General features: G+C 44.7%; 1 protein-coding gene across 2 annotated transcripts; it reads left to right on the top strand.

Moving 5' to 3' along the window:
* Positions 1 to 256: 256 nt before the first annotated feature.
* On the top strand, positions 257 to 12,906 carry CIDEC (cell death inducing DFFA like effector c). Of its 2 annotated transcripts, none has more exons than XM_029917622.1 (6): positions 257 to 310; positions 1,597 to 1,674; positions 2,560 to 2,719; positions 8,629 to 8,784; positions 8,921 to 9,072; positions 12,311 to 12,906. In XM_029917622.1, the coding sequence occupies exons 2-6, from the start codon at positions 1,622 to 1,624 to the stop codon at positions 12,471 to 12,473; spliced, it is 684 nt and encodes a 227-aa protein (XP_029773482.1). In that variant the 5' UTR covers positions 257 to 310; positions 1,597 to 1,621; the 3' UTR covers positions 12,474 to 12,906. The 2 variants fall into 2 exon arrangements, with proteins under 2 accessions (XP_029773482.1, XP_029773481.1); XM_029917621.1 differs by having other exon boundaries at positions 8,888 to 9,072.
* Positions 12,907 to 16,168: the final 3,262 nt, after the last annotated feature.

The raw sequence follows: 16,168 nt of genomic DNA, 5'->3' as shown, positions 1-16,168 counted from the left end.
GAACTCAAGCGGAGCTGGGAACACACCCCACATCTGCCTGTTTTCTGTGCCCTCTGTGCCTGATACCATGTCTTGAGCCTGTCCCAAAGCTTTCAAAACATGCCTCTTCCCCTCCTTTCGGGCCTTTTCTGGAAGTTAGGCTGGCCCCAAATCCCAAGGGTGAGAACTGCACACTCACGCCCCTGCTCTTTTCCCCAGCTGGGGCTGAAGACCAGGGGAGGGGCTTCCTTGGGAGCTGGAAATAAAATGGAGGCAGGGCTGGGCTGGGCTGGGCAGTGTCCTAAGGAAGTAAGGAAACTGTGAGAGAGAGGTAAGTTTTTGTTTTGGGGGTTTTGACAGGGCAGCTCCTGGAGAGCAGGTGAAGTGGGCTTGACAGAATTTGGCTTCAGATAAGGAGTGAGGAGTGAAGCTGAAGCAAGCGGACTAGGGTAGTGCTAGTTGAGGGGTTCACAGATAGGGCTGGCCTAGGGAATCCCCAAGTTGTTAGAAAGAAAGACTGATTTTACCCCACGGGGGAGGGGGCTCCTTGTTCCATGACCACTTCTTAAGCCCCTTGCACTGTCAGGCCCTCTCTGCGCTGGGAACAGGGAGAACATCTCAGGGCGAGGCACCTAAGGATCAGTGGGGCTAAGGCAGAAATAGACAATGAGGCACACTTCTAGGAAGTAGGAAGGGCAAGATGAAGAGGGGACTGTGTGAGCCATCTAAAAAGGCTTTCCAAAGAGTGGAAAATAGTGAAACTGGGGCTTCGAGGCTGCGTATGTCTAGCCCTGGGCCAGAGGAGTATGTTGAAGGTGGGGGGTTGGAGCATGCAAGAACTGAAGCAGAGAGGTTTAGGAGAGAAAGTGGCAGGTGTGCCCAGGGCTGTCAGCTGGATCTCTCCTGTTCAGTATGGTTGCCGGTAGCTATCAGCCACAGTGGCTGTTTCAGTTTAAATTAGTTAACATTAACTAAAGTTAACAGTCCAGCCACACTTTGAGTGCTCAATAGCCACATGAAGCTCGCAGCTCTGGGACTGGGGAGAAAGGATATAGAATGTATCTAACATTCATGAACACAGAAAATCCTTTCAGCTAGTGGAAAGCCTCAGGAGGGGTTCAGACTCTTCAGGGACACAGGAAAGAGAGAGCGGGTTTAGACCGTGCTGCCTGGCCTGAGTGAGCCTGGCCTGTGAGGTCTCTGGACTGTAGGTAAGGAAACAATCCCCAGAAGATGGAGGTGGTGTGACTCACCTCCAGCCAGCGTAGAGTGGTAGAGTGGACTCTGCCCCCAGGGACAGGAACTAACCAGGCAGGGCCTCTTCAGCCCCAGCTGGGGATCCCTGATCAGTGTGACCAGAGCCAGGGTCAGAGAAACATGGAGTGAGTAGTCTTGGGGAGGAAAGAGCAGCTGCCGAGTGGGGATGAGCTGGGTTCAGAGGGGCTCTCAGTTGGCATGTGTGGGATTGGACAGGAGGGCTGGGAAGGCATGTGCGAGTGGAGAAGAGAACCCAGAGTGGAAGTTCCCTGGATGGGGGCGGGGATGCACTGTGTTGAATGATGAGTGAGAGCGAGCCTTCTGTTCCCACCATAACTAGCTTTTCTATTTTCTTCCTAGGTCCAACACAATCCAGGTGACAAGGATGGAATATGCCATGAAGTCCCTGAGCCTTCTCTACCCCAAGTCCTTCTCCAGGTGAGGAGAGTCAAGGGTAGAAACAAAGAGGAGCTACCTGTGAGCTGTAAGGCAGACCTCAAACTTCAACAACCTCCTAAGTCACCAGGGCCTCTTGTTAAAATGTAGATGTTGATTTAGGAGGGCTGGAGCAGGTCCCAGATTTTGCCCTTTTGACAGCCCTCAAGTGACTTTAAAGTTGATATCCTGTCCCTACACTGTCACCATGTATTGAGTAGAAAAAGGTAGACATTGTGCTTGGGGCTTCACTCTTGATCTCATTTAAAACTTATCACAACTTTGGGAAGTGGGGATTATTATACCAAATTAATAGATGGGGACACTGAGGCACAGCATGAGTGCTCATCTTCACCTAACAAATGGGTAGTAGAGCCAGGATTCAAACTTGGGTATGACTCCAAAACCCAGGTTCCCCCTCTACTCTTCTGGTTCTACATGTGTGTATCAGAATTCAAAACTACCTTACTTTGACCTCAGCTTTGCCACTTCATTTCACTTTATGGGTGGGAAGATAGAGCCAAGAGAGGACAGTGGTATTGGGGGAATGTGGAATGGGTCTTCTATCACCTTGCTACTTGTCATGGTCAGTGTCAACCAACAGCGTCAATGCCACTTTGAAATGTATTAGGCATATAGACTCCCAGCTTTGACCCAGACCTCCTTAAACAGAATCAGGTCTCCAGAGGACTATGATCACTGAGATTTGAAATGCATTGCCCTAACAGCAGTTTAGGTGAGACCACTAAGACTTAGAGCAAGCTTGGTGGGGGATAGAGGAAGAATATTATGAGCTCAACCTACAGAGGTAGGGGAATGAGTTCTCTGAGTGGGGTGAGGGCTGGGAGGCAGCAGGCTGCTCACTCTGATTTTCCAAATTGACTCCAGGCATGTGGCAGTGAGTACGTGCACCTCAATGGTGACCCAGCAGCTACTGACTGAGTCCAGCCTGGAGACCTCCAAGGCACGACCCTGCAGAGTAGCCACTGCTGACCGGAGTGTGCGGAAGGGCATCATGGCGCATAGTCTCAAGGACCTCCTCCACAAGGTGAGGGACAGGACGACCCTCAGCACAGCCCAACCACGGGGGACCGGGGCTGAGAGCTGGCCCTGCTGGCTGCCTCTGTCATCCGGGTCATCAGCTGGGAGTTCAGCTGGGATGGAGTTCCTAGGATAGATGGTGGAAAGATTTCCTTTCTGATGCCAGCTCTCATGACTCGGTAGTGCTGCCTGGAGTGTTGTCTGATGGATTAATGATGTCTGTCTGGTGACAGGGGGAGGACAGTATATTGCAGTATAATACCTATAGGATTGCCATCCTATATCTACAACAGTAAATCAGTGTTGTTTTCAGAGCATATATTTTTTTAATTTTTTAATGTTTATTTATTTTTTGAGAGAGGGAGAGAGCAAACTGGGAAGGGGCAGAAAGAGGGAGGGAGAAATCCCAAGCAGGCTCCACGCTGTAAGCACAGAGCCCAACATGGATGGGGCTTGAACTCATAAACTGTCATGACCTGAGCCAAAATGAAGAGTCAAACTTTTGACTGATTGAGCCATCCAGGCACCCCTGGAGCATTTTTTTCTTACTGGAAATACCCTTAGGTTCTTTTTTCCATTGTACACATGCCTGGAAGTTGGGGAAATAGGTAAGATTTTAGAGATTCTCTTCCCCATCTCCTCCTTTAAGCCAGGGCAGTTCTTCAATCCATCTCCAATCTGACTTTCCATGGCAGGCTTCATTAATAGCTGTGGAAGACTTTCTTTAAACTATTGATCAGATAAGCTTCCAGAGCAGGAAACAAAAGACACACAGCTCCTGTGGATGGTAGTAACAGCTGCTGGGAACGACTCCCTTCCCCGTTTCCATGTTCCCTCTCTACTAGGCTGGGAGTAACTTCTCCCCAGCCTCTCCTACAGCCTCATCTAATCTGGCTCCATATTAATCTTACGCCTCACTGCCCCATTAGCTTACGCACTCCAGGGGAGGTCCCCGTTACCTGGTGCAGATCACACACTGAATTATGCTTCTGATTACTACAGTCTGTTTAACATATAGAAATCATAGCTGACTTAAGCTTCTATTCCAGAGTCCCTCCCCTGTTGCTGTGAATTACGTCTGTTCTTCATGGGAGCCAATCTCCCCTCTCTTGTGAGATTTGTGGCTGTGACACACCAATTTTTTATACCCTGAATCAACAGGACTCTTTCACATTTGAGTCTAGACTTGGTAGTGGTTTTTCACCTGAGGTCTGGGGACCACTTCCTGTACTAAAATGGACTTGTCACACATGGCTTCCCGGAATGCATGCCCTGGGGCTGATTAGGTCTTGAGTGAGGCTCAGGAGTTGTCATTTTAAACAGTTGGTTAAGGAGATTCTTAGAGCCACTGAGTTTGGAAACTCCAAGTCAGTGTCCTAATTCCAAGAGACATAGGGAGAAACAAGAGTGAGGGTCCATCTTTCCAAGATGGAACACAGGTCAGAAGTGAATCTTACTGATGGAGCCGGGAGGGCATCAGCCTATCTGGACTGCTTTCCAAGTTTGGCAATATAAAGAAAGAAGCAGAGAGTGAGGGCAAGAGGATAAGGTGATAGATATGGTTGGCAGTGACCAGAGTACAAGTCCATTATTGGCCATGGCAAAGAACAGAGGGATTTCATTTTAAAAGATAACAGTAAGCCTAGGAAGGATTTAAAATTTTTTTTTAATGTTTATTTTTTTTGAGAGAGAGAGAGAGAGAGAGAGAGAGAGAGAGAGAGAGAGAGATGGGGGGCAGATAAAGAAGGGGACAGAGCATCCAAAGCAGACTTGGTGCTGACAGCAGAGAGCTGGATGTGGGGCTCGAACTCACAAACCATGAGATCATGACTGGAGCCGAAATCAAGAGTCAGATACAACCAAATGAGCTACCCAGGCGCCCCTGAAAACTAATTTTTTTTTATGTTTTTTATTTATTTTTGACAGACAGAGAGAGACAGCATGAGCGGGGGTGGGGGGCGGTCAGAGAGAGAGGGTACAGAATCTGAAGCAGGCTATAGGCTCTGAGCTAGCTGTCAGCACAGAGCCTGATGCGAGGCTCAAACCCATGAACTGTGAGGTCATGACCTGAGCCTAAGTTGGACGCTTAACCGACTGAGCCACCCAGGTGCCCCTGAAAACTAATTTTTTAAAAATCCCCTAAAGGGGCACTTGGGTGGCTCAATTGGTTGAGCGTTTGACCTTTGATTTCATCTCAGGTCATGACCTCATAGAAGATTTAATGTTGTTAAGATGGCAATACTTCCCAAATTGATCTGCAGATTCAGTGCAATCCCATCAAAATTCCAGCTACTTTTTTTGTAGATATTGACAAGCTTATCCTAAAATTCATTAGAAATACAATGGAACCAAAATAGCTAAAAGATCTTGGAAAAAGGCAAAATTGGAAGACTCACACTTCCTAATTCCGAAACTTACTTCAAAGCTACAGTAGTCAACTCTGTGGTATTGACATAAGGACAGATACTGTAAGAGTTGCCATGGGAAAGCAACTGAGCGGCCACTTTGATGTGGAAAGCTGCGAACACTGACAACCCACACTTGCAAACCTAGGATGACCCAAGCCATTTGAAAAGCACCAGCAGCCATTTTATTGCAGGCCAGATAACAGATCCAGGTGCCACCAGGACTGACGACCCCCACTCTCAATCTGGACTGTCTCAAACTGTAATGCCTCACCGTGGAATTCCAGCATCCCCCTCCCCACCGAAGCGAACAGCCAGTTGAATCCTGCCACCGTCCAAAGATGACCCTAGGTGGCTATCGGCCCACCTGAGCTCAAACCCGGAACTTCTGCACACATAAAAGACCTTGCTCTCCCATATCAGGTGTGACTTCCCTGACTCCCCACTCCAGAGTCACGGAACCTCGCCTGGGAATCGCAGATCCCAATAAAGGCCTTCTTGGCTCCATAACATGGTCTCTTTGTCCTCCCATCTCTGCCTCCATCTATTAAACCTTACAGATACTCTATTAGTTTTCCGGGACTTCCATATCAAAGTACCACAGACTGATACTTAAACAACAGAAATTTATTTTCCCTTAAACCTGGAGGCTGGAAGTCTGAGATCAAGGTGCTATCAGGGCTAGTTTATTCTGAGGACTCTGTTCTTGACTTACAGATGGCTGTTTTCATGTTGACATGGTCTTCCCTCTGGGTAGGTCTCTTTATCCTAATCTCCCCTTCTTATGAGAATATCAATATTGGATTAGGGCCCATCTTAATAACATCATTTTAATTACCTCTTTAAAGACTATCTACAAAGATAGCCTGTGGTACTAGGACTTAGGATTTCAATATGTGAATCTGGGAGGTAGACAATTCAGCCCATAATACATGCAAACTGAGAGAATGGAATTGAAACTCCAGAAATAAGCCCACATATCTATGGTTGATTGAGTTTTGACAGGAGAAAGAATAGTCTTTTCAATAAGTGGTGCCGGGACAATGGAACATCCATATGCAAAATAATAAAGGTGATTCCTACCTCATACCATGAACAAAATTAAGTCAAAATGTATCAAAGAGCTAAAACTATAAAACTCTTAGAAATAAACATAGGTGTAAGTCTTTATGACTTTGGTTTCTTCAGGCATCAAAGCACGAGCAATCAGAGGGAAAAAAAAATCAATCTTCATCAACATTAAACACTTCTGTGTATTAATATACATTATTAGCAAAATTAAAAGACAACCTACAAATGGGATAAAATATTTGCAAATCTCATATATGATACAGATCTAATATCAAGAATACATAAAGAACTTCTATAACTCAACAATAAAAAGATAACCCAATTAAAAATAAGGCAAAGAAATGGGATAGACTTTTCTCTAAAGAAATTATATAAATGGGTGGCTCAGTCAGTTAAGCATCTGACTCTTGAGGGGTGCCTGGGTGGCTCAGTTGGTTAAGCGTCCGGCTTCGGCTCAGGTCATGATCTCACAGTTCGTGGGTTCAGGCCCCGCGTCGGGCTCTGTCTCTCAAAAAAATAAATAAGAAACATAAATTTAAAAAAAGCATCTGACTCTTGATCTCAGCTCAGGTCATGATCTCACAGGTTTTGAAGTTAGAGCCCTGTGTCAGGCGCTGTACTGACAGCACAGAACCTGCTTGGGATCCTCTTTCTCTCTCTCCACTGCTCCTCTCTCTCTCTCTCAAAAATAAATAAACGTTAAAAAAGTTAAAGAGGGGCACCTGGGTGGCTCATTTGGTTAAGCGGCTGACTTCAGCTCAGGTCATGATCTCACAGTTCATGGGTTCGAGCCCTGCAACAGGCTCTATGCTGACAGCTCAGAACCTAGAGCCTGCTTCAGATTCTGTGTCTCCCTCTCTCTCTGACCCTCCCCACTCACCCTCTGTGTGTCTCTCTCTCAAAAATAAATAAACATTTAAAAAAAATTTTTTAAGTTAAAGAAAATATATAAATGGCTAATAACATATGAAAAGATTTTCAACATCATTAGTCACTAGGGAAATTCTAATAAAAACTGCTTCATACCCACTAGAATAGCTAAAATACAGGACAGACACTCTCTGCCCCCCCTCTTGAAAATAAACATTAAAAAAATAAAAAATAAAGGAGAGATAATAATCAATATCAATGAAGATGTGAAGACACTGGAATCTTCACACATTGCTAGTGTGAATATAAAATGATACTGCTGCTTTGGAAAAGTTTGTAGGCTCCTCAAAAAGTTAAACATACAGTTAATTGTGTGACTCAGCATTTTCAGTCCTAGGTATATACACAGGAAAACTGAAAACATATATTCACTTGCAAACTTGTACATGAATACTCATAACAGCAGTATTCATAATACTCAAAAAATGGAAACAACCCAAATGTCTATGTCAACTGATGACTGAATTAAAAATGTGATGTATCTATACAGTAGAATATTATTTGGCCAGAAAAAGAAATGAATCAAACTACAACACAGATGAACCTTGGAAACATACTGAGGAAAAGAGACTAGTTTAAAAAGACCACATTATTATATGATTCCATTTATATGAAATGTCTTGAATTGGCAAATTCGTAGAGACAGACAGTAGAGTTTGTCATGGGTTGGAGGATGGGGAATGACTGCTAATGGGTAGTGGGTTTCTTTTGGGGTGATGAAAATGTTCTAAAATCAGATAGTAGTGATGGTTGTACAACTTTGTGAATATTCTAAAACACACTGAATTGTACACTTTACACCTTAAAAAAAGTTTATTCATTAATTATTTTGAAAGAGAGAGAGCAGGAGCAGGGAAGGGGCAGAGAGAGAGAGAGTGGGAGAGAGAGAGAGAGAGAGAGAGAGAGAGAAAATCCCAAGCAGGCTCTACACCATTAGCACAGAGCCTGACGTGGGGCTTGAAACCACAAACCACAAGATCGTGACCCCAACTGATGCCAAGAGTCTGATGCTTAGCTGATTGAGCCACCCAGGCATCTCATTAATTGTATACTTTAAGGGTGAATTTTGGGGCACCTGTACAGCTCAGTCAGTTAAGTGTCTGACTTTGGATCAGGTCATGATCTTGCAGTTCATGGCTTCAAGTCCCACATCGGGCTCTGTACTGACAACTCAAAGCCTGGGGCCTGCTTGAATTCTGTGTCTCCCTCTCTGTGAATTTTATGACATGTGAATTATATCTCAATAAAAAATTACATATGTGATTCCCATTATATTTTTATTGGACAGCACTGTTCTAGAACATATCCATGAAGCCAGGCACCAAGAAGGACCATAATATAAAAACTTTGGATCATGATCCCACAGCAAGAGCCTGGGTTTCAGGTCTTTTCCCCAGAGATCCTTATCCACTTGCTCTTTCCCTGGCAGCTGAGATGATGTAATATGAGTCTTCCTCATGCTCTCTGGCTGCATGGGGATGGCAGAAACATCGCTGATCTTATTCTCCAGGTCCGGGACACTCTGATGCTGGCAAACAAGCCATTCTTCCTGGTGCTGGAGGAAGATGGTACAACTGTAGAGACAGAAGAGTATTTCCAAACCTTGGCAGATGACACAGTATTCATGGTCCTCCAGAAGGGGCAGAAATGGCAGCCCCCATCCGAGGTGAGGTCCCACCTGTGTGGTAGGAACAACACTGGGAGTCTGGGAGAAGTCCTTTTTTGGGGGTGGGAGGTGGGTTGCCAACCACAGGCTTCTCTTGATACAGAGTACTAGGTACCAACTTTCCCTCTCCCATAAGCCCGCCAAGATTGATGTGGCCCGTGTAACCTTTGACCTCTACAAGATGAACCCACAGGACTTCATTGGTTGCCTGAATGTGAAGGCCACTCTGTACGGCACATACTCCCTTTCCTATGACCTGCACTGCTACCGGGCCAAGCGCATCATGAAGTGAGTGAACCAGGGTTGGCTGGGGACAGGGTGGGTATTCAGCAACGAGAGAGCCCCTCTCTGTTTACATGGACCTCAGCTTTCTAGGGCCTGGGACTAGTGTTGATGCTGACAAAGCATGGCAGCATTTGTCTAGAATTTTATGGCTGAACTAGTGCTTTAGCAGGGGCCCAAGGGGTACACATACCTCCTCCAGTTGGAACTGGGATACATTATTTTTCTAATTGCCTTTCACCATCAGAACTTATTTTTTCACCTAAAATAGTAAGTTTTCCTAAGTAGTCTTTTAATTAGTTTTTAAAAGATGAACATGTGTCAAAGATTTTATTGAACTTGTTAATTAAAGAGAGAACCAGCAGGAAGTTACAATCAGTTCAAAGGAGAATTCAAAATCCCACCAACATACACAGTTCCTTCAGGAAGAGACACATTCTCAGATATAAAACTGGATTTTTCCATGGGGGTGGTAAGGGATGAAGCAACTGTTCTTCCATAGATGAAATTAACTTGCATGTCAGTGGACAATACTCATGTATACTGTTGAATGAACTTCTTTCCAACGTTTTACTTTACGTTGGAAGTCTAATCAAGTAACACGGGAAGCATGAGAATATGTTAAATCATAAGATAAGTACTGTTAGGGTGATCTTTCCCAATTTCAGCTGCTCCACTGGTGCGCTGATAAATTCCTACCCTATCGGGAGGATGAGGCACTGACGCAGAGACATCCCACTCTGCCAAAGCCACAAAACTAGGGAGTAGTGGAGCATGGCTTCTTGCCAGTGTCTTCTCTGAGAGTCTACTCATCCCCAGTTGCTTCATTTAGCATCTACTGAGCACCCACTGTGTGCCTGGCCCTATGATGTAAGCTTAAGATCCAGAGAAAAACAAGGCATCTGAGCAAGCTCCACAACGGGAAAAATTTTTGTTGCCCCCCAGGACCTTGATGAATGCTGGCACGCAGCAGTAATTCGAATGACTGAAAACACGTAGGATACTTGTTCTTAGAGGCCTTCTCAGAAATCCCGCTCCGAGTCCCCAGAGATCAGCCTGAACATACGTAGCTAGAGCACACCAGACCTTCTTGGCTTTCTGAGTTTATTCTGTGCACATCCACTCTGCAGATGAGGGACCTAAAGTCTTGCCAGAGATAATATTCAGCGACAGGCTTGAGCCTAGGTATGTGGCTAGAAATCCTGTATTTCTCCTGTACCATATCATGCCCCATCTTGATCTGGCCTTGATGCCAGTAATTTGCAGATTTCAAGATCTGGAGCAGAGGCTTCAGCCGTTAAACTCAGTGCATTTAGGGGAAGTAAGACTCTCAGACCTAAACCCCGTGGACATGTTGGTATCAAAAACACAACAACAAACTGGAGTAGGTGTGGTGGCTTCATGTTGTCAGTTGTTTACTATTTTTTTAATAGTTTTATATTTATTTTATTTTTTAACAATAGCTTTATTATTGTTGTGGTTTTAAAATATACATAACATAAAGTTCACCATTTTTTAAAATGTTTTATTTATTTTTGATACAGAGAGAGACAAAGCATGAGAGGGGGAGGGGCAGAGAGAGAAGGAGACACAGAACTTGAAGCAGGCTCCAGGCTCTGAGCTAGCTGTCAGCACAGAGCCTGACGCGGGGCTCAAACCCACGGATGTGAGATCTGACCTGAGCCGAAATCGGAGGCTTAACCGACTGAGCCACCCAGGCGCCCCTTAAAGTTGACCATTTTAACTGGCTTAAAGTGTACAACTCAGTGGCATTAAGTACATTCACAATGTTGTGCAACAGTTACCACTATCAATTTCCAGAACCTTTTCATCATCCCAAACTGAAACTCTGTCCCAATTAAACACCAACTTTCCACTCCCCCTTTCCCCAGCCCCTGGTAACCTATGTCCTCCTTTTGTTTTTTTCTTTAACGTTTATTTAATTTTGAGACAGAGACAGCGTGAGTGGGGGTGGGGCAGAGAGAGAGACATAGAATCCGAAGCAGGCTCCAGACTCCGAGCTGTCAGCACAGAGCCCAATGTGGGGCTTGAACTCATGAACTGCAAGATCGTGACCTGAGCCAAAGTCAGACGCTTAACAGACTGAGCCACTCAGGTGTTCTCCGTGTTCTACTGTCTATCTCTGTTAAGTTGCCCATTCTAGAGATCTTACACAGAACTTGTCCTTTTGTGACTGGTTTCTTTCACTGAGCCTAATGTTTTCGAGGTCTATCCATGTTGTAGCCTGTGTCACAATTTCCTTCCTATTTATGGCTGAACAGCTGGTTTTAAGCCTTACTTCTCCATTTTGAGAAATGGGTATACTTCTAACCCTTTATCATTTTAAACAGTTTTCATGTGTAGATGTTTATAGTTCTAATTATCTTTGTCTTCCTATACCTTAAGCTTATGTTTGTTCATTTCTGGAATGAAGGTTAATAGTTTGAAAGTTTTAATAGCAGCCAGAAAGTATCTATTTTCCTTTTGTTTTCCCCTCCCTGATCTCCCCTAGGACTAGACATCCCTCATGACCCTCCCTCATCTATCTCTTTTAAACAGATTTGGATAAGAATTTGGTTAAAATAGTCAAGCACTCCACCAGCTACTCTTGACCCCACGTTTGCCCTATTCATCTACCTATTAGGCTCCGCGTTAAGTGACTTGCGTTATTTCAACCTCAGAACGCTGTGAGGGATCAAAATGGTATGATCTTATTTTATGGTTAGAAAAGAAGAAGCTCAAAACTATAGCAGTTTGCCAACCTTCACACAGCTGATAAGACTGGATTAGAACTCTGGCCTATTTGACTCAAGCTCTGTTCTCATTACACTGCAAAACCAAACATGGAGATCTTCGTGTCCAGAGCTCTGAAAATTAGCTAGACTACATATGAATTGGAAAGACCTTGGGCTCTAGAACAGAGGTCATGAAGGATAGAGCCATGGGATGGAGATTAATCGGGCTGGCCCAAAGAAGTATTACAAAAATCAAAGGTCTTATTAAATGAGTGTGAATTTTGCATGAGAAAATAGGGAGGTGACGGACATCTCAATGAAGGCATGACTGCAGGCAATGTCTATAGACGCTTTCCCCCCTGCTAAGGGAAGGCAGCCTCTGTTCCTGTTGACACACCACTCTACCAGTTTATGAAATAATGGAGGTAGCATGGAGGAGAAGACATTTAGAGGCTGTAGGGAAGGGTTTTCTTTGTGTTTTGACTCTAGTGCCTTTTTCTTCTACCCAGGGAAGTTCTTCGTTGTGCCCTCTTCAGCATGCAAGTCACAGGCCATGTGCTGCTTGGCACTTCATGTTATATGCAGCAGTTCCTGGATGCCACAGAGGGAGGGCAGCCCCCTGAGGGCAAGGCCCCATCGATCATCCCGTCTTGTCTGAAGATACTGCAGTGAAGGCCCTAGTCCTTGAAGACAGTCCCCAGCAAAGGACTAGACGGGGCTCCTCTGCTCAGCTAGTAGCACCTACAAGCCTGGCACCTAGGCACCTTCTTACCTTGCCACACCTTCCTCACCTACCCAGGACCACGAAGGAAGAAGCCTTCCCAAGGAAAAGCGCCAGAAATCTGGGGTGGGCCAGGCAAAGGAAGAACTGAGGGTTCTTAGTCTGGCCCAGCTACTTCCTGTCCAGGGTAGTTGAGCTGATCAAGACGGGTCACCAGGCTAGACATGAGGTCTGTCCCTCAGCTACCTGTCTTCACATGCTCTACTTTCATCGCTCTCCGCACACCCTGGCCCCTCACCCCTAATACTCCTGCTGAGTGAACTGTCAAGTCCACTAATGTATGTTACTAGAGAGTTTGCATTAAATTATTTGTGCTGATACGTACATCTGTGCCCGTGTCTTTGGGGGTTAGGGTGGGGCTCTGCCTGGAAGTTTGGAAAGGTCTAAGGAAGGAGAGGAATCTACTGTCAAACCAGTCTTCAAAATGTGGGGTTATAGAAAACAGAGCTTTTTCTTCCAAAAAAGAACTGCAGTTGATTCTGGAACTAATGTCTGCTTCACCAGACACTTGAACAGACTATGTGATCAATATGATAAAGGACAATTTCCAAAATAAATCTGCCTATCAGAAGGGCTTTGGGTGGCAGGGTGGGACTAGGGAACTCTTCTAATTTCTCAGTTTTACAGTTTATTACACCTTTTACATGTTTAGGTGGGGGACGCCTGGGTGGCTTAGTTGAGCGGCCGGCTTCGGCTCAGGTCATGATCTCACAGTTTGTGGGTTTGAGCCCCGTATGGGGCTCTGTGCTGACAGCTCAGAGCCTGGAGCCTGCTTCTGATTCTGTGTCTCCCTCTCTCTCTGACCCTCCCCTGCTTGTGCTGTCTCTCTCTGTCTCTCAAAAATAAATAAAAAACATAAAAAAAACCAACAACCTATAAGTGTTTAGGTGGGAAAGCACTAATCAGGCTGTAACACAACCCTCAACCAATGCTCTCTGTAGCTTGCCAGGTAGTTTATCTGTTGTGTTCAGCACTATCAACTTCAGGATATCAAAATAAGTTCTGCAGCCGCAAAGAGTATTAGTTTCTCATCAGTGTGAGCTGGCATTTTTCCACTTAGAGCAACTCCAACAACCTAGGCATGAAAGGCTAAGTTTGTAGGTGACTATGCTTTAGTCTGTGACTCTCAGAATCAAAAACATGTCATTTCTGACCCTGATTATAAAGCCAATACGGGTTTAGTAAGTACAAACCCCATGTTACCAAAGCGAGAGTCAGGAGTGTTATTGCTGGCCTGCTCCAAACCTGCAGGCATGTGTGGGAGGAGTTGCAGAGCTAACAGGAAAAAACTTTCTATTCTGGGCCTTCCTGCTCTTGCGTTCATGGCTAGAGGCCTGGCTCACTGCTGTGCTGGCTCTGCCGGGTAGGCCTTTCCGAGCAGAGGCACGATGTTCACACCAGCACGAGAACTATTCCTGGTCAACACGTGCAGAGGCTACAACCAACCCGCCCTCTTTTTTTCTTTTTTTAACATTTATGTATTTATATGTATTTAATTTTTAAAATATTTTAATATTTATTTTTGAGAGAGAGAGCGAGAGATAGAGTGAGAGAGTGCAAGGGACAGAGAGAGACAGAACCTGAAGGAGGCCCCAGGCTCTGAGCTGTCAGCACAGAGCCAGACGGGGCTCGAACCCAAAACCATGAGATCATGACCTGAGCCAAAGTCAGATGCTTAACCGACTGAGCCACCCAGATGCCCCTATTTAATTTTTAAGTAAACACTCCACCTAACAACGCCCAATGTGGGGCTTGAACTCACAACCCCGATATCAAGAGTTGCACGCTCTTCTGACTGAGCCAACCAGGTGTCCTTTTTGTTTCTTAAATTTCTTCTTTTATTTTTTTAAGTAAGCTACCTGCCCCTCTTGTGAAGTTAGTCATAAGCCAAGTTGGGCTAAAGATGGCAGAAATTTGGAGTGTGTCCAATCTTTCCTCCTCCTAAGATTCAGAGTTTCACAAGTTAAGTCCTGAGTGCCTGACCACAGTCTCTTGGCATTGAGCCCTCTCAAGTTCAGGGAAAATTAGGTTCTTGCTTTTCCTCCAGGAACCTGGAGACTAATGGAGTCATTACCAGCTGTGGGCAGTGAGCAGCAGGGCAGCCTTTGAGGAGGCTAGGGTATCTGAAACAAAAATCCCAGAGAGCACAGGGCCTTGGGAGAGTCAGAGGCCAGTCCAAGTGGGGGAATGAATGGCCCCTCCCGTGGCCAAGTGCCGTCAGTGGAGGAGAGGTTCGTTATAGTTAAGGTACACTGTGTCCCAGCCCCTGGGCCTTAGTTTTTACACATTTGCTCAAGCTGGTACTTATTATGAAAGCACAGGAGACCTTTCAGAAGAGCGGTTTTAAAATGCTGTGGGGCCTCATGACAAAGCACAGTATTGTGTGAGCCCAAAACAGGGTAAATACCACTTGCACTCTTGCCAAATGTCTTACCAGTTCTGTCCCTATTTGTGTATGTCTATTCAAAAATTGATTATTTAAATCTTCGAATTAAAAAGATACATTTCTTGAGGTATAATTTACATGAAATGAATTTTTCCCTTTTAAGGCATAGACAATTAAGTTTGGGCCCGTTTTTTTTGTGTGTGTGTGTGTGTGTGTGTTTTTAGTTTTTGGCATGTTTAAATTGTTATGTAACCACCATTTCTAGCCTGCCAAAAAGTTCCCTTATGCTCTTTCTACTCCCCATCCCCTAACCAGCCAAACCCCTGGCAACCTTTGACTCTTTCCTGCGAATAGAGTTTGGCTCCTTTTCTAAAATATCAGGTAAATAGAATCATATAGCCTTTTAAAAATTTTTATTTCTATGTGTTTTTTTTTTTGTTTTTTTTTTTTAAGTAGGCTCCCTGCCTACCCTGGAGCCCAGCACAGGGCTTGAACTCACAACCTGAGATTGAGACCTGAGCTGAGCTCAAGAGTCAGACGCTTACCTGACTGAGCCACCCAGGCGCTGCCTCATCTACTTATGTTTATTTAGAATTATTTTGAGGGGACACCTGGCTGCCATTTAAAACATTTCATGAATCATACAGTCTTTCATATCTGGCTTAGATTTTTAAACCAGCAAAACATATCAATAAGATAAAAAAAAAAAACCACACACGATTCCCAAGGGTAAAAATCATTATTCACCTCTGATTCCTCTCCAGAAGCAAACACCATCTCCTTTTGTGTGTCCTTTCAAAAATGTAAAGGCATAAAATGCAATACATATATATGAATCACACACACATATGCATAGTCTGGGCACGCTGTCCTTCCTTTTCCTTTTTTGCTTAGTCTGTTTTGGAGACTGATTCACTTAAGCACATACACACACATTCCTTAATTAATGGCTGCGTGGTACGGATACGCTACAACTGACTTTCAGTTGTTGACTTTCAGTCTTTTCCTGAACAATGAATTGAAAGTTCTAGTTTACTTAGTAAATAAATAAAACAGTACACAAGCTGCATGTAACTTCTGTATAGCTGTAATTAAATGATAGAACCCATGGTCTTTGGTGTCAGTCTCTGTGCCGATGGCTACCTCGGAGTCTGGAGCCTGTCTTCGGATTCTGTGTTTCCCTCTCTCTCCGACCCTCTC

This window comes from Suricata suricatta, chromosome 12, assembly GCF_006229205.1.
Source record: "Suricata suricatta isolate VVHF042 chromosome 12, meerkat_22Aug2017_6uvM2_HiC, whole genome shotgun sequence".
NCBI classification, from domain to species: domain Eukaryota; kingdom Metazoa; phylum Chordata; class Mammalia; order Carnivora; family Herpestidae; genus Suricata; species Suricata suricatta.
Note: the sequence above shows the minus strand (reverse complement) of the source record. Positions and strands in the feature narration are given on the sequence as shown.